Raw genomic sequence first — 27051 nt, forward strand, 5'->3', positions numbered from 1 at the left:
AATAGGGTTGTAAACGTGTTGACCGTGTGCGCATTTTTAGAATGAAGCGCTTCAGCGCTTTATTCAAACAAAATGTACTTCGGTCAATGCTTTACATCTAATTAAATTTTCAAAAAGAAGCATTCAATTTAAAATGAAGAGCCTGATCAGTGCATGACTGATTCACTGTCAATATGAAATAAAATATCTAACATAAAGGATGGTAGCTGGTGCAGACCATTTTCACACTTGGCTTTACGGGATCGGTACGTTATGTGGATACTAAAAAGTATTTTTCAATAAACAATAAACTCGGCTATGTGTACAGTATTTTTCTTTGTAAAGTACACGTATTCCCACTATTTCAGTTTGTTAACATGTCTACCGTGTCATATTTCTTTTTTGAAATCTTCCATTAAAATCAAAATCAGCAAATGGAATATAAACCGATTTCACAACCGCGAAAATTTTCTAATAGCAGGTTTTTGTTTCTTTTAACACTAAACCTTTCTTCGTGGAAATTAAAGTAACACATGTGATGCAGAAATGGAATTTGTCATTAAAATGACACTTAAAATGAATGGTAAAATTGAGAATGGAAATGGGGAATGTGCCAAAGAGACAACAACCCGACCATAGAAAAAAACAACAACAGAAGGTCACCAACAGGTCTTCAATGTAGCGAAAAATTCCCGCACCCGGAGGCGTCCTTCAACTGGCCCTTTAACAAATATATACTAGTTCAGTGATAATGAACGCCATACTAATTTTCAAATTGTACACAAGAAACTAATATTAAAATAATACAAGACCAACAAAGGCCAGAGGCTCCTGACTTGGGACAGGCGCTAAAATGCGGCGGGGTTAAACATGTTTGTGAGATCTCAACCCTCCCCCTATCGATTGGGAACAACCTAATCCAGACAAAAAATGTTTCAAATGATTAACAAAAATTGAAACTGTTATGTCATGGGATAAATTATCGAAGATAGATAATGTTAAAAAAGTAATGTAGTTAAGCTATCATATTTTGTTATAGAATTACATTACTATTATGATAATTCCTAATTTTCTGTTCACTAACTTCACTAGCTGAAAAATTCTATAAAAGCAAGCTATTCATATTTTATTGTATATCATATTACTTGCTTTTCTTTCTATTCAAATAAAGAAATTGCGTTTTTTCCATGTATAATCATTACAAAATCGCGTCCTTAAGAAGATAAATCCAGAATTCGCTTCGGCCGCACGAAGTTAATAAATATTTTTTTTTTACCAGGAAGTTTTGAGACGTAATGTTTTCTACCAGTTATAGCTGATGAATTGTAGGCCGGTTTCTACTATATCTTTTATCAGGAACTATTGTATCAATTATGTCTATTGGTTTTGTCAATTGTCCATTTAAGCTTAGAGATTAACTGATGAGACATGTATTGTCAACTCGCACATATGTTGCAGTAAAATTAGTATGTAACCTGTTTTTACAGAGTATCAGTTCAGATAACATCGATTAAGTCGATGCTCCTTACCAGGGGCTTCACCCGTCAAAACATATTGATTGGCACTGATTTTCAAACTTTTCTAAAACATTGCTGATATAAACATATGATATAAATGTTATAAAAATCTGACAAGAATTGTATAAGTAAATGTACACATCATAGATACCAGGATTGAAATTTTATTTACGCCAGAAGCGCGTTTCGTCAGTCTACAAAAGACTCATCAGTGACGCTCGATTAAAAAAATTGAAAAGGCAGAATAAAGTTCGAAGACGAAGAGCATTGAGGGCTAAATTTTCCTAAAAGTTTTGCCAAATACAGCTAAGGTAATCTATTCCTAAGGTAGAAAAGCCTTAGTATTTCAAAAATTGAAAGTTTTGTTAACAGATAATTTATAATTATGAATATATCAATGATAACTGAAGTCAACACAGAAGTGCTGACTACTGGGTTTGTGATACCCTCGCGAAAGCAAAACTCCACCAGCATCGGCATCGACCCAGTGGTTGTAAATGATCTCATCATAGATAAGAGCGATAACAAGATTAGATAGACGGACGCAAATACCGGTGGGTCGATAGATGGACGGACCCACGCCCAGTGTTTCTATGTCCCCTGCACCGCGTTGCGCAAGGGACAAAAAGTAGAAGCATTGTCAGAAATAGCAGTATGTGTTGAGGAATACCCCCTCCCCTTTCAACTACGAGTATCCATGAAACCACAAATCGTTATTAAAGTATCGTCTAACTACGTGATTCAAATGACAGCGAATCTTAATAAGTTTGTCATCCCTTCTTTTGCAAAATCTATAACTTTAAAAGAGAGGTACAATTAATGATGACACAAACTTTAAATGTAAACATTCAGTTAGATAAGCGTATGGCTTAACACTAAGTTCGTTTGAAATACCTCAAATGGTTTGACAATGAATCTTAGAGTTCATGCTAAAAAAATATATTGAGAGGGGGTTAGGCAATGAATTTTATAATTCATGCTAAAATTTCTATATTGAGAGGTAGTTTATCAATCTTCTATTGCAGACAGTGTTTTCACCTTGTTCTGTCTCTTGTGGGCGATTTATTGAATTGTATACTAATTCATATTAATACATCTTATGTCTGTGAAAAAAGCATTTACAAGTTCCGTTCGGTCTGTAGTGTTGTATTAATAATAAGATTTCATTAATAATATTTATTAAAATGTATTTGAAAAGTTTTCTTGAAAAACATAATAAGTGCGTTGTGTTTTGTTGGTGTTCCTGTTGTCGACCCCTTTCCAATTGAATTTTACAGCTGATTTATATGTCTGTCCAAAGTCAGTAACCTGTAATTTTATAGTTGTCATTGTTTGTTGTCTGACATATTTGTTTTCGTTATTTGTTTTGCCTTACATAAAGCCGTTGGGTTTTTCGTTTAACATTTGTCATTTCATGGCTTTCATTGCTTACTATACAGTATGGATTTTGCTTATTGTTCAAAGCCGTAAGGTAACCTATAGTTGCTAACATAAACGACAATTGGTCTCTAGTGGATAGTTGTAATCATAACTCATCTCATAATGTTTATGATTATAATATTTGAAAATTATGCAGATTAAGGTGATGGGAGGTACTAGTAGTATAAGTGCTTATGACAAAACTTCATAAAAAGTTCTAAATATAAACAACAACACTGTCTTCAGCAATGAACACAACACATACCGTATAAGAAGTTGCAGCTGGTTTATAACAACCAAGCGCACAATTTTAGACCTTACGAACTAACAATTCATACTGTCGAAATTTTACACGAATGTTGTTATACTGTCAGGTTCAGCAAGTACTAACAATACTGTTTTAATCCATTCTACCAAACTTTATTCGAAGTAAGCAAATGTGATAACATTTAATCAAAGACTCGATTCATTTCTAAATAGTAAATTATAAATCATACCACCATCCTGCAGTAAAATCCATGCTACAGAGGATTGTTCATTTTGGCAATATGCGAGGGAGGAATAAAGGTATTTGTACGCATGTCCGTTCTGGGAATGGAAACCTTAATTCTAAGCTGCGTGTAGAGGTCCTCCAGATGTTGCTTTGAATGAAAAACCTCTCTCAGCCTAACCAACAAACCATTTCCTGTGGTACTTTAAATACGAAGGTTGAATATATCGCAATATATCATAGTTAATGCAATGATTGTAGAATGAAAATTGATGTATCAGATACCTTTCTTCGACGTTAAAATTATCAGATTTTGTTATACAATAATCATTGAAAAAGGGCGAAATTCCTTTTGCCCTTTCTGATCAGAACAAACAGTGCATGTGTCAACACAAAAATTTCGTTAACATAATGTAAGCTTTAACACTGATGTAGGATATGCAAGATATTATCTCCATATATAGTTTTAACACATTAATTAGCTAATATTGATATTTTTCATTATGGAAACATATCTCTTGCCCAAATAAGGTTAAAATTTAAAGATCTTTAACAAAATTCCGAATGCTGAATATTTTGCAACTTTGTAAATTATAAATCAACACTATGTGAAGAATGGATCGTGTATATCGTTCTATTTTATTTATTTTGTTTATCAACAATTTAATAAAAACATATTTAAAACATCAAGAAGTTTTCATAGCATAATTTATGTCTTTTGCCAGACAAATCATTTCATCGCAAAATTTTCAACTGTGACGATCAAAATTGATAAACAATAGCTTATCCAAAATATTTTCAAATAAATGCATACAAGTGTGCCTCATTTTCAAAGTAAGCCACTAGCAACTGCTTCTTTGAATTATCATAACAAAGTGAAATAGGACGATCAAGACCATCACTTGCTGTCAATAATTCTCGATGTCGTTGTCCGTCAGGGGAGATAACTACAACATTGTTCGAACCAATCCCTGTAACATACACATTACCATCCATATCTACATCAATACCACGAGGATCTTTCAGAATGCTGCCATTTTTAAATGTCCATTGCGGTTTACCTTGTCGATCGTAACAAGTAACGGCATGTGTTTCCGAGTTTGTGTGATATATTTGGTTCCGAAATGTTGCAATGTAACAGACAGGAGACATTTTATCTTGGACTATTTGAGTAATAGACTCATCGGAAAGATTGATAATTCGTATTCCTTTTTTTTGAACGGAATATATTAAATTATTTTCTCTAAGTGCTATGCCATATATTTCCGAATCTAGTGAAATTGTTCTCGTGATTTGTTTTCTTTTAACGTTTATTATGGCAATACACTGCTTCAAATGACCACAAGATGATACGGCTAAAGTATCGTCCTTACTAATATACAGTATATCTTGTGCGTAACATGGCATCCTCACCTCAAAGTCTTTTAATCCTGTATCACTGAATACTCTAACTGCCATATCAAAGAAATAAGTAAACGCCATTCTTCCATCTGGTATCTGGCAACATCCGTTTATGGATATTCCTTGAGTTGCTATTGTCTTGTTTTTCTTCAGCTTTATATTTTCAATGGATCTTCTTTGAGCGGTAGGTACCATTATCTGTGCTTGTTTGGTCTTCTTCCTGCTAAGAACGATGTCCAATGGTTTAGTTTCAATCTGTACTTCTCCAAAACTTTTGATATTGGACATGATATCTTGAATAGCAATGTTGGTTCTATATTCTAGATTACATTGCTTCAATTCCTCACCTTTCACTACGGATTGTAGGAATTTATCTTCGATATCAATATCTTCTTCTAGTTGCTTCAATGAAAGAAAAATCTGTAGTTCTGAGGCGTGTTGTTTAATGCTAGCAAAGTTTTCTCTGTACTTGGTTATTTCTTTTTCTCTCTGTTCAAGTGATGACAACAACTGACAAATTTTCGAGTCTTGGGTTTCCTCAATAGCATTAAGTTGTTTTATCAAATCTTCTTGTAATTTGTCCAGATGGTTGTTGATTGTTGTTCGAGTCTTTTCAATTTCCGTTTCGATTTGTTTCCTTTTTTTCTTTCAAATTCAACAGACTTTTCTGCTGATGTTGACAGATTTCCTTTAAATTTTCTGCTACTTCAACCAATGTTTCTTCAATATAGTAGAAGGCATTCGAGGTTTTTACATTTTGAATGACGTCTTCTAAATTGTCGATATCCCGGCATTCTTTATGAGTTTCGACTATACATTTCCTGCAGCAGGGACGTTCGTGTTTCCGGCAGTAAATTATAAATTTTTCTTTGTGTATGTTACAGTATTGAGTGATTTGTAGTACATCACTAGGTAATGTTTGGTATTCCGTGATTGCTATGGTATTATGGTTTCTGGATCCCTTGGACAAACTATGGTGTTCCTGAAATTCTTGGCAAAGCCCTTCATCACATTCCGTACACCAGATTATGGATCGTTTGTTGACGTGTCGGAGGTCACACACACCACAATTTTGGGAGGATGAGGCCATATCACAAAACTGCAAAATATTATTAATGCAAATATAAATAAGGCTATATATATATTGTTCAGAAGATCCTTCCTGGTCTACAAAATGAACTGTTTAAAGTTTTACCTTTTTAGAAGTTCCCAAATTATCGTCAACATTTTGTGCCCTTGAGTTCAAAAATAAAAAGTAATTCAAACCTGCATGTACAAAAAACCATGCAACAGTTGTTTGTTAGACATTATGCTGATACTAATTAGTTATGATAGTTTTGTATTCTGTCTGACCTATTTGCATTTTTATAAGGCTGTTAACGTTTTTGTTTCAGACTAATTTGTTAAGATACTCAAAATAGCTATATCAATATTCAAGTTTATCTCAAAACAAGTTTATAGTAATAGTAATCTCGATTCTTATCAAGTTACACGTCAATGAGTTCAAAGGTCTAGGTTCATACGATTTATACCACTTGTTACCACTAAAAATATTCCTGGAACCTTCGATAATAATTATTTCCCTTACAAGTGGGTCCATCTTTCACCACCAAGACATAAAACAATTGTTGTTTGATGTCCTCAAAATTTTTCTCCCCATTTTAAATCTAAGGTTTAAGATGGATTAGTCATGGTGAACTTTTTCACGGGCCAAGCTCTAGAGTCAAGAAGAGAATTGTTAACACCAAAGGCGTCTACAACTTAGTGGTATCTTATTTCCCCTTAAAACATGTTTGCTATTCAAGATTCTGAGTTTAATTCGACAAGGAGTTCGGCTTTTGATAAATTAATTCTTTAAATAAAATTTCGGTCGGCCAGGATCAATAGCAAATTATTTTAGTCTGCATAAAACGTGTTTCATATAACTGTTCTGAAAAGGTTTTCAAAATATGCGGACAACAAAAATAACTTCTCAACTCATATGTCCTCATTGAACATAGTTAAGACTTATATACCTATATGGAGTAATTTTCTTTCAGAACGACAGGTCATTCTTTTTCAGAATCAACCTGGACGATACCATCTTTCAATGATATATGCTCCGAGGCATAAAATAATGACCTGTGTGAGGTCATTATTTTCCTTGATAAACATGTAATCTATGATTTACTTCAAAACTTTATTCGTCTAATAGATTTTTGTTGCCTATTTGGAAATTTATTTTTTAAAGTTCAATCGACGATAGGTGTAAAAGAAACCGTCATTGTAGTCCTACATTTTAATTTAGGAGACAAATAACGTGAAGTTTTGTTAATTTATCGCTATAATAAAGATACATTATCATATATGACAGATGAATTTTAATGTAGACTATCATAAAATAAATCCAGATTTAACATATTCGTGTGTAAGATTTTGAAAATCTTATTGAGTCAAACTGAATAGGTTGATTGATTTTTGGTTGCTTGCTGAACGTCCAGTGGCAAATATTTCATGCATGTTCAGACCGATACACACTGAATAGGAATTCATACTGTGACCTACATGTATTTATATTCGTCTTTGTGTCAGTTCTTAACTTTTTAAAATTTATGTATACCTTTTACTCTATCAAATGATCAACTAATAAGATAATCTTATATTCTATTGAATAACATTTACGTATCTTACGAAAGGGTCGGGTGTGGAGGGTATATAATTATATCCTGATTATCTTTTAATAAAATGTATTGCTATTCAAAAGACAATCTTTCTGAATTTTTCATTCGATTCAAGTAATATTGTTAAAAAAATAACCACTTTTCAGTGATAGAAATAACATAGCAAATAGAAGAAAAAAACATACCCCTCCCCCTTTTTCATAAGCTAAGTGGTACAATAAAGTACTCACAATGCGTCTTGTATTTGTCATACACCGTTATCGGATGGTAACAATACATTTGTGTCTTACATGTACTTCATGCAGTTAAAGTAATATTTCAATTGTGTATGGATAATATTTTTTAAAAGATTTATATCTAAATTATTTAGTGAGTTTTATTTCACATTCTAAATGAGCCGCAGGGCGTATTAAAACCTGAACACATTAGAAAGGATTATCCCACTTTAGTGTTGTCGGTAAAATAGGATACTAAATAAGTCATAATGCATATTTTAAGGTTTTTCTTGTCGTAGAACACACCTCAGGGTGTCAGGATTGTTCAAAGAAAGCCCTCAATCCTGACACCCCTCGGTGTGTTCTACGACAAGAAAAACCTTAAAATATGCATTATCTATAACGTACACCATTAAAAATAATTTTCTCCCTAGCAACACTACCGCTGTTTTTCCTGCAATTAGCCATCTATTGTACAAATAACAGGTATACAAATGAATGTTTGCTTTATTAGGAATTGTACAAATAAAGTCTCCTGTTATCCAAATTACATGCTGAGCAAACGGCAATATGAACATTTCTGTTTTCAAACTAGTTCATTTTGGGGTTCTCTTCGCGATCAGCGTTTCAACGATGTTGATTTCTTCGAAACATTAAAGACAATAATTTTGATTTTAATAACTACAGATTCAAGTGTTAAAAGTAATTTCAGGTTAAAACAATATATGTACATTGCCGGCAAATATAAAATACATTTGTACTCACTACGATACAGGACAAAAGCTCGGCATAGCCTCGCTTTTCGTCCTGTTTCTAAAGCTCATACAAATACATTTTATATTTTCCAACAACATACATATATTGTATATGTATGCTTTTGCAAATAAACATGCATGTTAATACACTGTCAAGGGAAGATAAAGGCTCGAGAAAAATGGGGGACCGGCGCCATAATTGTTTGTAGTGGTGACGAAAATGTCATAAAAAATTATTCTTTAACGCACTCTACTTTCCTACCTTAATCCGTCAGTAATAAGTTGTTTCTGATTATAATTTTATTTTTATTTTAATCACAAATACTGTGACACGAATAAGGCCGTGTTCACACCAAACGCCATATACAGTAAACAAGTTTACAATTGGATAAATGTTATGTACACTGGTTTCACATTAAACTTGTTCACATCCATACAGCTGGTTTGATTACCTGTACGTAAGATTTGCTTACACTTGTAAAATATACGTCATTTAAATATCAGTACATGAAGGCAAACGCAAATTTCTGGACAATTTTTCTAGAATTAAGGACACAACCATTCATTTTTAAAAAGAGGGGGGGGGGGGGGGTAGCCTTAAAAAAATATTCTGATCCCCAATTCGAAAAAAAATCCAGAATCCAGATTTTCCCTTTACCTTAAAGAGTGACAAATACTGAAGACAAAATGATTGATAGCGACGAAACTTTTTGTCGCGCAAACGTGTTATTGTTCACTGAATAAATGGCTCGCGAGAAGAAAAAATTGATTCAGAAAAAAAATATACTACGACTTTGGCTTTAGAATAATTATTCGTACATTGCAAATTAATGCTTTTTTATTCTAAGATTTTACAGGATATGAGATACTAGCCAAACAAAACAATTTACCGCACACTCTTTTTTGTAATGCATTTACAAAATGTATGAGTAAATCAATGATTGTGTAAAGACCAGTGGCAAACATTTATATGACGTCCATTTGGGAAGACCTTTTCAAATGAATTATGTTTGGCAACAATTATGCTTCGAGTCTTGATAACGGGTTAATAAGGCTAGCTATCGTTGTTTTTTTTTCTAAAAAAAAGCAATATATCAAGTTAAGACAAATTATACTATAGATAATTTAATTCAATAAAGGCAACAGTAGTAAACCGATGTTCGAAAGTCACAAACCGATTGAGAGAAACCAAATCCGGGTCAAAAACTAAAACTTCGGGAAACACATAAAACAGAAAAGGAAGACAAAGAAACACTAAAGTGCAACAAAAAAAAACAAACAGCAATTCAACACACACAGAAGCGATAAATATTAAATAAATTTAAAAATCTTTACTCCTTTAAATAGACACGGTAAAATTCATGTTCTAAATAGCCAGTTTTGTGTACACTAAAACCACACAAGCACTACAATATCTATCGACTGAATGTAGACAACAATTGATTTAAACTTGATGTAAACATTGAGTTTTATCAATGGAAACGAAATTATGTTTAGTTCACATGTGAATAATACTAACATAACACTGTGTTTAGGTCGATGTGAACACGGATTAAGTGGATGAATAAAACACTTATCAAAACAAGGAAATTATAAATTTAAAATAAAAACACGAACATAAATTTTAATTTGACACTGACCATACACCAAATGACGAGGGTCATCGTGTGACCTTCAACAATGGTCAATTAAATATCCATAGCATAAAATAAGCTATAAAACACCCCACATAACCAAATGTAAAAAACACGCGAGGAATGCAGTATGTGCTTTATCAATTATATCACAATTACACACTATAACAATAGACCACCTGACTGACATAACAAAAACGAAAGTTGATTTCTTTTAATAGTAAATACGTATACATATTGGCCGGTCAATATTTACAAATAAATCATTCTCAATGTCTAACTTGATTTTGTTTTTATAATTACTCTTATAAACATTTAAAAAATACGTACTTACATTAGTACATACGGTCCTGTTGACTTTCAACTAGGGAGGTTGTTAATCACGTGACCATTATAGAAACTAATAGTGGGTGGGAATATTCAAATTTGCATTGATAGTATTTTAAAATAATGAGACAATACCTAAAAAAAAAGTCTATTTTCCTGGTTTCCATCTTCAACCGTCAATTTATTTTTTATTTAACCATCTTTTTAGAAAATTTTATGTTTCAGTTTTAACAAGAGTAAATTGCACCAACTATTGCCAATTGTACACTCCTCCTTATATTTCTTACAATAAAATATTATTTGAATGTTCATCCCCCTTAAAAATCATGTTGTTTTCTGACAACTAAAACATTCAAATAATATCCAAATGAAGTTAACAGGGTTTCAATTTTTACAAATTTTAAAATCATATGAGAAACTTGTTCCTGACTTGTCAGTTTTTATTATAACTAAAGCCTGTAATAAAATTTGGAAAATTAAAGAAAAATAATTTTTGTTTCAAGGGGTAATTTCTCTCTTGTTACCTCTGGTTTTTCTCCTGTGGAAACGTTTGATTTGATTTCTTATTATGCATGTCCTGAGAGTATGACTCTTCTTGTATTGTTTGAATGGCAGCCAGTTTGAAAATCCGAGCTCACCAAAAATAAGAATTTAGTGAACAATTATTTTGTTGCTCTCTCCTGTTACAGCATTTTTGTGTACCTTCTGATAATACTTGATTGTCAGCAATATAACATTAAATTTCTTTTAAGTATCGTAATAAATTCATATGTAGATGGAAGTAAACTTCGACACAATTCAAAGAAAAGGACACAACTGTGTAATTCTTTTGTGTTACGTTCTGTCATGTTACTTGATAGAAAAGTAACAGCAAAGCCGTAATCCGTAAAAGGAAGCATGTTAAGGGGCTCGCGGATATATATCCACTGTTTTCTAATATAGGATTAGGCTACTTTTTTCTATAAATTAACTTTATCCTATACCAATAGAAAAATAGAATAAAATTATGGGATCACAGTTTATTTAAACTCACAAACTGCCTGTGAACAATGGCAAAAGAAGCATGCATTTTTCAATTTCAGAAATCGCTTAAATTTTACAATAGTTAAGTTTAAGTACAGCTTATTTGAGAAAAGTAATAAAAAAAATATAGGTCACCGATGAGTTAAAACAAAATCACTTTAGGGTGATAATTTTGAGCTCTTTCAATGATATAAACATTCTAAAAGTCATTTACGGCCAAATAGTTATCGCGTTTCGTCTACATAAGACTCATCAGTGACGCTCATATAAAAACATTTATAAAGCCAAACAAGTACAAAGTTAAAGAGCATTGAGAATCCAAATTTCAAAAAGTTGTGTCAAATACGGCTAAGGTAATCTATGCCTGGGATAAAAAAAAACCAATCCTTATTTTTTCGAAAAATTCAAAGTTTTGTAAACAGGAAATTTATAAGAATGACCAAATTATTGATATTCATGTTAACACCACATTGTTGACTACTTGGCTGGTGATACCCATGATTGGTTTTTTTGGGGTTGATTTTTTACCATATCATAAAATAACAACTACATATATATAAATAGTGTAATAAATATACTTTGTGATGAATAAAAAAGTTTAAAAATTTGCTTATTTTGTATACCCTCGAGCCTCATTAAAAGACAATTTTTCCGATGTAATACAAAGTTAATCTTCTATATGTAAACCATTGCATTAATATAAGTTATTATCATACAATTTAATAGAACCCAACATAATATACAATATTTTGAATGAAAAGACAGCTTTTTACTTTTGATAACAGCACAGAACATTGTGAAATTCTAGTATAGTAGATGGTAACAGAAATTAATTTATTTTTGAATTTTTCATTACCTAGGCAGATTTTTCATCTTGAAAGTAAAGTTTTAAAAGATTAATGACAGACATTGTTTGCTGTTATCTTCCAATTGTGACCGATTTTAAATGATGTGTTTTACTGAATCTATGAAAGAAAGGAATTGTTTAGGAAACAAATTCTTTTCTGTTACGAAATATGTCATGTTACTAGAGATTTTGTCATGCTACCGACATAACTTTAACTTTATTAAAGTTTGATGGGCTGTGGTTATACATGTAGTGCTTGGACATTTAAAGGAAATTTATGTCTAATTAAAAATTTATGCATGGTTGGGTTAAATTAAAGTGTCTTCCGACTCCCCCCCCCCCCCCTACATTTATTTTTGGAACAGCCCTTTGTGTTTGGTAGTCATTGCTTTCTGGATAATGAAAAACAGAAATGTGGGAAAATTGTACCCAAGTTAAAATCCCATCATTATTCTAACTGCAAAACTGACATATATATCATAACGTAATTATTTTCTTGATGCATTTCAGTCTTAGAAATCTGCTATCTACAACCATACACTATAATGATATAACTATAACTTTTCTTCTTGAGAATGCTCAATTTAAAAGTTTTAATTAATTTGCAATGAATTTATTCAAGTTAGGCAAGATTTTATCCCTCATATCAAACAGATAGTTGTTGTAGAACATGAAACTGGCAACCAGTTTTCATGTTAGGTGGTACTTAAAGCTCCAATATCATCAGGAGCTGAAGACATAACAGGAATTATGTTGGATTAGACCAACCTTAGACTAAAGCGAAAAGTTGTTGCTGCATTACAGATATTTGAAACCTGTATCATTTATGTTTTAATGTTTTTTCAAGTTAATTCTCTCTTATGAATACTAGGATATCTATATATGAGCATGCATTGTAAGTTCTGCATGTCTGTAAAACAGTTTTCACTTAACAATAATCACATGTCATGTACCAGTGAACAAATGTATGTCCATATATCAGATTCAAAAAGCAATAGGTCTGCTATATGTGTTGTATTGTATGATTGATCCTGATCTCATTTTCAAGATTTATTGATCATTTTTTTTCTGGTTTAGACATGTTTGTCATTAACTAGTTAGTAATAGGTAAACTATATTTCATTTGTTTATATAATATTTGTAAGGTGTATATATCTGTCTGGCAGGTGTCATCTTACCTTGAAATGTTAGTTTCCCCTATTTTGGTATGTTTTTCAGATACATTAGGACATGTGAACCATATTTTGGTAGGTAATAAGTGTGGTAAAGTGTGTATGTCCATTTGGAATTGTAATCTGATCTTGGCCTGATTTTCACGAATTATTTATACTTGTAAATCTTTTAAATGTTGGCTTATTTCTCAGATAATATAAGTGACAAGTCATATATCGCAAGGTGCAAATGTCTGTCTGTCTTGACCACATTGTGTAGTTCAATAGCCAAAGTTCAGTTTTCGTGTTGTGGTTTGTTCTAAATCAAATTTGTTGTATGCAATGATTGTCCAGCCTACATGTGTCTATCTCGCCTTGATCTCAAGTTATACATTGATCATTGGAATGCTAATTTAATAATGTATTACTTTTAGTGTAATATTATTCTTTTTTAACTTCAACAATAGTCAATATTGAACACTGACGAAGGTATGATATTTCAGTGTACACTCTTGTTTTCTACACTGAAAATTTATCTTAAATTCAATTAGAATTTCCTTTACTGGAATATTTTATGATGAAAGTCTTAATATTGATTGTTTGAATATGATTATATTTATTTGTACCCTCTGAACCATCATGACCATGTTATACTTTCTTTAAAAAAAAACATGATAATGTGCAAACGAATAATTAAAAGTTATTGAGTTTTATTGAATTTCATAATACAAGATTTACATTATTTATTATGTGCATGAATTAGTATAAACCCGATGAAAAATATTGCAAGGGAGATAATTGACCTAACTGAGTCCAATGGGGGACAGGGTTGATAGGGTATCTTTTATTGAGCTCTAGTTAATGATGGTATGAAATAAAAGAATTGTCTTTCTCTGCATTCAATAAAACCTGATGCTGTTCATGTGATATCTGGTGTAACACATTGGACAAAATCAGAAATATGTAGAAAAACCATAAAAACTGTCTATGATTACATTCTTCAAAAACCATTAACAAAAGACTTTGCCACTATAAAACACATTAATCATTTTTCACATACATTTATATATATAAATATAATTATTTTCTGTGACTGTATCTTGCATTAATTTGTAGGATCCTTTACTGTAGATAGTTTAACTGATCTGTAACAATAACATCTCCATGCCTTATATATCATGTACTGTAGTACGACGCTAGATTAAAACTGACGAGGAAAGGTAACACCCGGCCACCGAAAGTTTTATTATTGTGAAGTCAAGGTGGTCGTGTGGTCTAGTGGGACGGCTACAGTGCAGGCGATTTGGTGTCACGATATCTCAGTAGCATGGGTTCGAATCCCGGTGAGGGAAGAACACAAAATTTGCGAAAGCAAATTTACAGATCTAACATTGTTGAGTTGATGTTTAGACGAGTTGTATATATATATACATATATACAAACATGACATATATCTATTCAACAAGTATTTTTACTATGTTGCTAAAATAAATGTTTTTACCAAAAGGGTCCCTTTCAATGATATTCAATAGACTAAGGATAGGCTTCAACCCTTTGGTCAAAGGGCATATAGAATTAAAGAATGAAAATATGTTTACCATGTTTACTAAGTACTAAACTTTTAATTTTTCCTGCTTTTGAAAGAATTGTCTTATTTCATGTCCTAAAATTTTCTTGACCTTTGACCATTTGACCTTAAGGTTGAAGCTAATCTTTTATTTATTGCATTTCATAAAATTATAATAAATAACAAATGTAATTTAAGATTATAGTACCTAAACGTAAGTTAACTTTTGAAAATTTAGCCAAAAAAGGAGGTCTCTGGTTAAGTCTCGCTCCTAAAATTACTTGACCTTTCACCTGTTGACCCCTAAAGGATTAAACCCTTGCTTGACCTTTTGAATATTATCAAATGGTCTTTATTAACAAAGGTTATAACAATTATGGGGCCAATAGGTAGATTTATTTTTGAAAACTTAGCAAAAAGGAGATTATTGACTTATTCTAGCTTCAAAAATTATCTTGACCTTTGACCTTTTAAACTTTACGCGTCATAGATGTCATAGTTTATTATAATTATAAGTTTATACGAAGTATTGTGAATTTTGTGAAGATTTACATGGTCTATACCAAAAATAAAAAACAACAAAACTGTGATGTCAAATCTCCATTTAGTAACTTTGACCTTGACATTATTAATCAAAATTTCTCGAAATCGATACGGTAAAAGTTTCTCAAATTTGTTTTTAGAATGGAAAAAATGTAAAGTTAATGTAAGTGTTAATTTTGAATGCTCTGCTAAAACATTTATTTTTTAACTTGCGAAGATATAAGATTGACAAATTTTAAACTTTCTATTTTTTCTATTATTATAATAATATACTATAGTAACAATAACACATTTCTAAAAATAGAATAGCAAAAATACATTTTTTTTAATGTAATTTGACAAGGTTATATGTAAGGTTACTTTTGATTAGTAAATTCTTCTTTTTAGGTTTCCAAAAGTTACATACTATTTAAACCACTTATTTTGCATTTGAGGAGAAAAAAGTGGGCACTGTAACACAGATTTGTCGTTAACCTGAAACATTTCTCAGATTTGTTAACTAAGTGAATTATCTAAATAAACGGTTTTAAAAGTATATTGAGAATGTAATTAGGTTATAGTGGACATAACGATGAGGAAACTCAGCAAATAAGGAAGTCTGTAAAAAAAAAGTCAGCTGGAAAAAACAGGAAAATTATAATTTCCTTTTTTTGCCTATATTTTTAGGACGATTGAAAAAAAAACAGATATTCCATGAATCAGATTCTGTCAAATTATTTTATAATCAGAATAATACATGATCCGTATGGCATGCTGAATCAACACTCGACCAATATCAGCCCTTGGTACTGATATTAGAATCCCGTGTATTATTCTATACATACATGATATAGGTTGATACAGTATATTGTACAGATTATATACAGATTGTTTATTGCACTTATTTAACTTTATCATTTTTATTTTCGAAACAAATTGAATCCAACTAAGTCCACAGTATTTTAACAAGACCCGATTCATTCACTGAAATACCATTGTAAATGTACCAGACTCAAGCTATCCTAATGAACAATAAGCCAGAGAACAATGTGAATACATTATTTTCATTAGCATTTTCATTAAGAAAATCTTATTAGTATGGTTATTGTTTACTTATTTGATGATATCATATTAATAAATATGTGTTTACATTTATAAATATGTATGTCAGAAATAAAAAAAAAATATTGATGTTAAATAAATTGGCTTGAAAATACTTTTATTTGTTTCTGCTTTTCAGGCCTTTTAATCGGAGTACTCTTGTCTTTACTTGTATAGTACATAATGCTGGCATTGAATACCAACCAAGATGACAACCAACTCAAAGGAGTACAATATTGTTAACGACGCTCAATATCCAGGAAGATCGTTAGGGAAAAGAGAAGCATAGTCGACGCTCAATGTTCATGACGATCGATAGAGTAAAGAGTACAAGAAACGGCTCTCAGTATTTAGGAAGATCGATATAGGAAAGACTACAACAAACGAATCTCAATATTCAGGAAGATCGTTAGAGAAAGGAAAAGCATGGTTGATGCTCAATATTCACGAAGATCGATACAGAAAAAGAATACCACAGACGACGCCAAATACCCAGAAAGATCGATAAAGAAAGGCAACGCCAACAGCTCTTGAAAATGACAGAGAATTTATAGTAACATAAACAACCTGTCGATTTCTTTATATATTTTCCCTCGAGTACAAAGTTTTACGTTAAAATTTTCAGAAACTACGGGTTTATTGTACTTTTTCTATATTTAAGTTAGCAAGGAATGGAGATATAAGTAAGAATGAAAGAACTAAATGACGTATAAACGGATAGATAAGCAGAAGCTGTTATTTGTTGCCAAACGACATTTTTTTTAAATGATAGTTTATAAATACAGTTATATGCAATAAACTGTGTATACGACGCAACAACAAGAAACCTTTATTCATGCATTGTACTTAAATATTCTGATGATAAAATATGTTTTTATTCTTAGGTGACTATTTAAGGTCAAACATTAAAATATAAGTAGAAATACATTTATTTTTTTATATCTAACCCTTCATATACCCAAACGTCTGAGTGTGATGGTTAGGCTATCACAAGCATTTTGGCACATAGTTTAAATAAAGCAATGTATAAACTGAATATCAAATTTCTTAATTTTTGTACAACATACTGAATCGCGCCTAAGTTTGTCTTATATTGTTTGGGATGAATTTGTCTATCCTTATTTAATCTCTTATATTACAATCAACACATTCTTGCACACAACGTTAGCGGCATGATTGCACATTCATAAATAGGTTTAACCCCGACTAATTAGTATGTGCTTGTTACAGCCAGTAGACTATATTTACGTGGTTGTTGGATATGCTGAATCTAACCATGTTACTAGATTTTTTTTTATATCACACCATACTAAGGAAACTGACTGTCCCATTTAAAATTTTCAATATCTTTCACCACATATTTTTTGTTTCAGAAACCTATATGTTGTCATACATATTATTATAATCCAAATTCGACAGTATTAAGCTTTAAAAGGGTGTCATAGCATGCCTCAAATGTTGTGTCTGTGTGCTCGTTAAGGGCTGCGCTAGGCGAATCATTTTACTATGTAAGTGAGAGTACTGTGAAAGTCGATATTATTTTATGAAATAAATAATATGAAATAAGAGGAGTTTCAGGCCTCTTTCAGACGGAAAATACATGCTTTATTCTGTCTCTTTTTACGGGGTGAAATTAGAGTTCACATGAATACGCATTTAACGAGGTCGAGTTATTCACTTGCAAGTGAATAATTCATTATCAATGTAAATTCGCTTAATTTGACAAAATTGAATCAGTTTAGCTGATAAAAGCATATTATTAATTCACTATTTCACTTACGTTAATGAATGAACCAAAAAAAATCATACTTTTGATTTTTTATATATTTCGTAGCTCGTACCCATTTAATGTCCATTGAAAAATATTTAAAAATTTAAAAGCTAGGTTCTTCAAAAGTAGATCGACCGGTATGAAAGACGCAAATGTCGAGAACTACTTTAAAATGGTGGTATTTCGTCAATGGATCAGTGCCCTCATATGGGACATCTGCGGACCCACCAAGAAGTTGTTGCAATGGTTAATTGACACACTCTCTTGACAGGACATCATATTGTACGCACACATTCCGATCAACGTCATCATATTGTACGTATACATTCTGATCAACTACATAAATAAGGCCGTTAGTTTTCTCGTTTGAATTGTATTACATTGTCTTATCGGGGCCCATTATAGCTGACTATGCGGTATCGGCTTTTCTAATTGTTGAAGGCCGTACGGTGACCTAAAGTTGTTAATGTCTGTGTTATTTTTGGTCTTTTGTGGATAGTTGTCTCATTGGCAATCATACCACATCTTCTTTTTTTATATATTCATCATATTGTACGTACACATTCCGATCAACGTCATCATATTGTACGTACACATTCTGATCAACGTTATCATATTGTACGTACACATTCTAATCAACGTCACCATATTGTACGTACACATTCTGATCAACGTCATCATATTGTACGTACACATTCTGATCAACGTCATCATATTGACGTACACATTCTGATCAACGTCATCATATTGAACGTACATATTCTGATCAACGTGGCTGCATATATTTGTTAACCCCTCATAACCAAACATTTGTCTTATTTCAGCAAGACTGTTGCTGCCGAAGAAAATTAGTCCGAAGTATAATCTAATTTTATACCAAGTTTCATACACAACTTAATGGATGTGTTACGATTGAAATTGGTACAAATATGTACTGGTTTCATTTCAAGCTTTAAAACGGATGTTTAAACCATAGGACAAAAATGTCAAGTGATTTAATTAAAATGTTGCATTCATTTTGATATTGCTTTTGGTTTTCAAAATAGATGATATACATGTACGACAAATTAATGTGCGCCTTAAGTATTTACTATAGTAGCTTAAGTTCTAATGAAATCAACAGAAGGTTTTTTTTCCTTCAGAATATCGCATTTGAACACCTTGTGCTTGAGGCACTAAAAGATTAGATGCTTTTTCAAAGTTTTAACTGCTATCTCGTTTCTTATATGATACGGCGCAGTACCTTGTTCATTTAAGTTACGTTAGTACACTGGTGCATGTATCGGGAAATACTTTATTTTAATCTATGCATTTTATTGCACTTTTTAAAGATGAATGTTATATGAAAAAAAAAGCCAACGTTTGATTTAATAAAAACGTACCGACTTGAATAGGTAGAAAGGACGAATACACGTACGTTAGTATCAAACATTTTGACAGTTTCGTCATTTGTATACTACGCTCCTCTTTCTGTTTCTTTTTAAGTAAGATTTAAACTGCATTTACTTAAGAACGTATTGTGAATGAAAAATACGCTTTTGAGAAATATTATCAAATGTGTTGTGTTTGATAGCAGGAGAAATAAGCTGGTTGTTTATAATTTATTAACAAATATAAAGTTCAATTAACTCAGTACACTTTATTTATTGACACACGTTTACTGTATGTAAGTGTGATTTAGTATACCTTGTATATCCGTTCTCAAACAATGGCTGTTTCATATCTATAGAATTGACGTTTCTCAATTTCTCAAATTTACGTATTGATAGTTGATATTTCAATATTGAAAAAAGTAAAATCACAAAAATACTGAACTTAGAGGAAAATCAATTCGGAAAGTCTATAATCACATGGCAAAATCAAATAACAAAACGCATCAAAAACGAATGGACAAGAACTGTCATATTCCTGACTTGGTACAGGCATTTTTAAATGTATACCTTGTATATTCGTTCTTAAACAATGACTGTTTCATATCTAAAGAATTGAAGTTTGATTAGACACTATATCAATCAAATGGGATTTCTTTCATTTGAAACACCTACTTTAGATTTCTCTCCTAAACAATATTAAAGTTTGAAGTACAAACGTTTTTGTTATAATTTTAAAACATTGGCTTAAGGCATGTTGTTATTCACGATACAATATTTACAAGGTAAAAAAAAATGTGGAATGCAAAACCTCCTGCTTGAATGGCAATGTTAAATATAACATTAAACGATCCTGGACTTAATGATGATTTTTTCGGGTATAATTCTATGAGGTCAAAACTTAAAGTATTTAATTATGGATTTATCTCGAATTTTAAAATACTATGCCTAGTTTTAAAAGTTATTTTAAATTGGTTTAAACACACGTACAATCACTTAAGGTATTTATCTTTAAAGGATGACATAAAAATATGCCAGTTGTAAATAAAACCAGAACATATATAGCTCTTTAAAGGGCACTAGCTACGAGATATATAAAAAATCTAAAGTTATTTTTTTTTTGTTCAATCAATTATGAAAGTGAAATAGTGCAATAACAATTCGCTTTTTGCAGCAAAAAAGGTTCAATTTTGTCAAATTACGCTAAGAAACATTGATAATTAGTTATTAACTTGCAAGTGAATGAATCGACCTCTTTAAATCCGTATTCACGTGAACTTCAATTTAATATCTAGCTAAAGATTGACAACGCATGCATTGTACGTGTACTGGTTATTTAAAGAAAAAGAATGTCAACAATGAAAGTGAAACTACGGTAAATCATTTGATTACTAATTCGATGCATATACAATCATTCTTATACGGTTAAAACAATGAGAAACATCTATTCTTAATCTATAGAATAAAATCAAACAGACCTATACAAATCCAATTGCATGTGTTGGTTTAATTAGAGACATATAATACAATGTCTCTGGTTTAATCTATCCATATCTTTATTTATGTATACATCGCTTATATGGTCATCTGAGGTCAAATCGATAGTTAATTAGATGGCGTCTGGACTAAATTACACACGAAACGAACCTATATATTATCTACCCCATGCTCTGTAAACTGTTTTTTTAGACTTTTTATAGTTTGGATAAATGTTTTACATTGTTATAAATCAAATATGAGAATTTGAGTCAAATCAGTTATCATGTATTTCACAGCTAGTGTACCTTTAAGAGGACATTTCTGTCTATAGGGAGCATGAGTCAAAGAATTCAGATAACAAAAATCAGAATAAGTAATAAAACTGATGAAATAGGGAATGAGTTAAAGTTAGGGTTTTTAATGTGCAGAATGTGGCAATCTCTCTATACAAAGCATTATGATATCACGTGGCTGCGTACATGTGTATTTATGCATCCCGATGATGACCATATTTCTTTACATCCTAGTCGGGTATTAGTGTGGTCAGTTGTTCTGCCAGATGTGATATTATTTAAATTTTTTATCGTGTATTTCCGGAGCATGTTTATCACAGTGATTGTCTGATGGAGTGTGATAGGGAGTCCTGGATTAGCGTTGTATGTTAATTAACCGCTCTTGGTCTACATTAGGTAGCAACCCTTTAACTTCAGGAGTGATTTTTTTGTCTGAGTTAGAAGAATATTGGAAAATCTGGATTCAGAATACATTTTTTTGTCATCTGCTTGACCACAATAGTTTTTTTCTCAATCAAATTGGGGGATCAGATTTTTATGATTTTAAAATGTTAATTTTATTTCTTTAGAAAGTTAGTAATTTTTTTAGTTTAGTTTCGGTTGTTACAAGAAATGTTTGTCCTGAGTATTTTTTTTAGCATAGAATAGATTTGATGTGTCACGAAAAAATGTATACCATAAATGTGATTTACTATTTACTATTTACAATTATGATAATAAGTATATATTTATGCTCGTCTATGACAAAACATGTGAAAAATATTAAGGGTTCAGTTTTCCAATTGTAATGGGGGTCTTTAATTAACAAAATACTAGATTTGAACATGTGCCTTATTCTAGTATTTCAAGGGCTCAATCCTTCCCATTTTCAGAAACCAATCAAGGGTATGGAAATGGGAGGAGCATAATTGACTATAATGGTGAAATACTCGCGAGGTAATTTTTTTACGGTTTTAAGCAAACATTGTGTTTTCAATTAATGAAACAAACGCCGTACGCACTCCTCTGAAACTGCCGATGAATTTCAAATTTCGATACAAAAAAAAAACGGAACAAAGGATCATACCTCCACCTTTATGCAGCAAAATTTTATATTTTTCGTGCATTAAAGTCATGATAAGTAAAAAGCATACAATAAAAATGTTTCTATAACGTCAAATGAATTCTTCGATATATTTGTATTCCTACTCATAATTACTAATATAAACGTACAAATGTAATATAAAACTGGCTTCATTAGGTTTATTTTACGTCGACATGCGCAGCTTGATTCAATTCCGGTATTCAGTCTAAATGATAAAACGTCAACCTTTCATATAATATGAAAATAAAAACAGTAAAGAAATAGATATGCAATTTTCCAATTTTATTTTTTTCCCACTTAACAAAAGGACAACCGGAACTTTTTCCTTTGTCATTTATAAACCCATTAAGTACGGCTGACAAGAAGGCGAAATGTACCAGACATCCCTCCCCGATCGTCTGACTATAATAGATGACGAACGAATACCAAGTCCATTTTATACTTGGTCTTTGTTCAGAGAACGGGATTTTCCAACAACTTCAATCAGTATTTAATTTAACAATGAGAGAAAGAAGAAGTGAAAGTGAAACTGCAAGAATGGATACAGACAAAATGGATGGAAAGAAGAAACAACATATTGCCGATATCATTGTACAAGGTATATATTTCTGTTGTATTTTCAGCGGTAAAAGTGGCTCGATTGCTAAATAGAGCAATTTTTTAAAATCAAACCAGTACTTATGTTTTAAGACATTTAGATAATAGACAAAGATGTGATTTTGATGAGCATGTATAAAAATCCACTACATGTATGAATATAGCATGCTGCTTCGTTTGAAATAAAACCAACAACTTTGTTTAGGTACTTATAATGTTTGGTGCTTATCATGTTAATTTTAAAAATAGTCGCTTGAAGATTAATTTTCAAAAAAGAACTTATGTGTTTAAATGCACCTTACATATGAAGTGTATTTCAGATTTTTTTCTTTTAAATGCTTATAAAACATGGTGAAGTATTTTGAGTATATTAATTAGAAGACCGTTTCCTGGCTTGCTGAAATTAATCTAATTCTAATGATTTTAAAAGACACGGAACACATCGCTGTATCATAAATTGCTCATACGGCAACTAATCAAAATCGATAGTTGTTAAAAACAATTTCAATGTGGCGTGAATGTCAAACGAAACTATAAAAGCTTCGTAAAGTATGGCAAAGCAATAAAAAGCTTAAATATTAAACCAAATTCATACAATATATACTTTTCAGCTAGTAGATTGCAATGAAATAAAACCAATCTCACGTCTTTAAAAAAAAAGAATAAGAAAATAAGAAAAATACAAAATATACAAAAGAGAATTGAAAATTGTTGATGATGGCACAAATGTTGATGTATCCTTTATGTAAATTTGTTTCCAATTTATTACTTTTGTCGTTGGTTTGCTGTTTCTTAGACCAGAACCCTTCAAATCTTCTTTATTTTTAAGATAAGAGTATATAAAAACTATTCAACCTTAAAAGTTCTAAAAATGTCAACGTCAATAAACACCTGCCATTTTGTCGAAAATTACCCCCAACTGAATCCAATGGGAAACCTGGTTCTTGGCACAGATTGTTGAATTGCAATATGTAAAGTTTTTGGTTATGAGTATTTTTTGTAGAGCAACAAAGTATCTGTTTAATTTCTATTTGTCTTTTCTCTTGGGTATGGAGTTCTTCATGATTTTCAAGTCTTACCAATATCTTATTAATCGAATCTAATTCACCATTAAAATAGAAAGCACTTTAAAAAGTTATATGGAAAGAAAGATAACTGTGATATTTTACATCGCTTTTTATTTTGAATTGGTAACAGCAATCTCGCGTCATTCTGAAATTACAAATTGAAATTTAACATTAATGATGACACGAGCCTCCGCAGTTAAGTGGACAGGTAAATAAAAGAAACAGTTGATAGCAATCGCTTTTATCAAGATTTTTAAAAGTGTTGACCGTGCGCAAATTTTCAGAATAAATCGCAGTCAACGCTTTTACATCCCCAATGAATTTTCAAAACGAAGAATTTTTAAATGAAGAGCAACATCGGTGCATGACTGATTTAGTGTCGATATGAAATTCAATATATAACATTAACCGTTTACACACTTTGATTTAAGTGATAAGTACCTTATGTGGATACAAAATAATTTATGTTTCAATAAAGGTGTCTGAAAACACATCAATGTGTACAGTATTTTCCTTGCAAAGAGGCATGTACATGTGTAAAGTACATGTATTCCCAATATTCCGGTTCGTAAACCTGGCTGCTGTTACTTTTTGAATGTTATAATCAAAACAAAACATACCAAATGGAATCAAAAACTGATTTCACAAACGCGAAAAGGTTCTGATCGCAGGTGTTTCTTTCGTTTAACATTAGGACTTCCTACGTTGAAATAAAATTTTAATGATAGGTCTTAATATTTGTTTTGAATGCAAGTTTGATTAAAGTAGCAAATGGGATACAATAATGGAATTTGTCACTTGAATGGAGAGAAAAAAGGGTCTATCGATTGTCAACAACTTAATCCAAACAAAACATGTTTTCAATAGTTATCAAAGGTTCCAGGATTATAATTTAGAACGTCAGACGCCCGTTTCGTCTACACAAGACTTATCAGTGACGCTCATATCAAAATAGTTATAAAGCCAAACAAGTACAAAGATGAGGAGCATTGAGGATCCAAAATTCCAAAAAGTTGTGCCAAATATGGCTAAGAAAATCTATATCTGAGATAATAAAATCCTTAGTTTTTCGAAAAATTCAAAGTTTTGTAAACAGGAAATTTATAAAAATCATTAAATGATTCCAAAAATTAAAGAACTGTCATGTCATTGGATAGATAATCGAAGATAGATAATTTTAGAAAGTGATATAGTTAGGCTATTATAGGATGAAACACATTTTTTCTAGAGGTTATTGATGTGTAAACCGGGGCGATTAACTCACAAGCTGAATAAGAGTCCGAAGGACTTTTATGTTATGTTTGTGAGTAAGAGACCCGGTTTACACATCAATAACCTCTAGAAAAAATGTGTTTAATCCTTATAATTCTTCAGCCAAACATACGCCATTATCTATTTACATCATTTGTTTGACGGCTTCTTTATTTACCATCAAAAGCACAATGGCATGTCGTAACTAAGGAGTACGCCGCCATCTTGACTTTCTAAAAGCCATAGATGTCCAATAAATGCAACAGAATCTAAAATGAAATAGCAACTACCTCAAAAATTTCATTTTAATTAGATATTATCCTGAAGCGTACACGTAACGAAATAATCTTTCCCTTGAACATTTTCATTCGTGTGACGTCGTGTTTTGCCATGACGTAAACTCGCCAAATCCTTCATGACATTTCGCGGCATTTTATGAACATTATATTTTTATACATTTTCGAAGCTTTAGGGCATTTCTTTTTTTTTCTTTTTTTGTGTTATGTATGCATTAGAATAGAATAAACTGTTCATGCTGTTATGCAAGTGTTTTGTAATCTCAATTTGCTGAAAATCCCAGTACCCTTGCAAGAATATGTATCGCGCATGAATAGATTACGAAAGCAGTTTTGGAAACATGGTTTATCGAAGTGTAAACCAAGAGAAAAATTCTAATTGACCAATCCAAGTATTTTTAGATAATTAAATGATATAAGAATTATCATTATTTGTTATATAATTACAACACGATTACGACAATTCCTAATTTTCTGTTCACTTACTGAAAACACTTTCTAAAACCAAACTATTCATATTTTATTATGAATCCTATTACTTACTTTTCTTTCTAATCCAACATAGATATAAGGTTTTTCCATGTTACTTGTATAATCATTACACAATCTGACAATTTTGTACATCCTTTATTTGAAAAAGTTCTCAAACCATGGGTTAAAGCGTTCTGGAGAAGATTCTCCTCAGATGCACGAAGTTAATTAATATTTCATTCATTTTTTTAGACCAGTAAAAAACAAATATCATCTTAATACTAAGTTTGAAGACATAAAGTTATCTACCAGTCAAGCTGATAAATTGTAAATCAGGTTCTACTATCTCTTTTATCAGGAACCTTTGTATCAATCATTTCTACAATGCTTATATTCTTACTTCGTTGTTCTATTACATCGGGCAACTCATTCATAAAAAAAGCATATAACGTGGGAGAACGATTGGAACAATAACATATTAAAATAGGTTTGGATGTATCTAAATGACAATTGCATTTATAATATGTCTTATATGTATACAAAAAATGACTTATATAAGGCATTTTAGCATCTTTTGTTTACGTTTCATTGTAGTGATGATTTTCGGTTTCACATGCGTGTGTTTTTTCAGTAAAATGCTTGTATTCTTATGTCTTCAATCTATGACGTCGGGTAGCTCATTCATATAAAAGCATATGACTTGGGAGTACGATCGGAACAGCATAAACAATATATTCATATTTTACCACGGGTGTGTACTCAAA

The 27051-nt window shown here is 31.4% G+C and overlaps 1 protein-coding gene across 1 annotated transcript; it reads right to left on the reverse strand.

The window, feature by feature from the left end:
• Positions 1-4203: 4203 nt before the first annotated feature.
• Positions 4204-26398, reverse strand: LOC139526602 (uncharacterized). Its single transcript, XM_071321762.1, has 2 exons — positions 26360-26398; positions 4204-5451 (listed from the first exon to the last, which is right to left on the reverse strand). The coding sequence occupies exons 1-2, from the start codon at positions 26396-26398 to the stop codon at positions 4204-4206; spliced, it is 1287 nt and encodes a 428-aa protein (XP_071177863.1).
• Positions 26399-27051: the final 653 nt, after the last annotated feature.

Source organism: Mytilus edulis, chromosome 6, assembly GCF_963676685.1.
Source record: "Mytilus edulis chromosome 6, xbMytEdul2.2, whole genome shotgun sequence".
Lineage (NCBI taxonomy): Eukaryota > Metazoa > Mollusca > Bivalvia > Mytilida > Mytilidae > Mytilus > Mytilus edulis.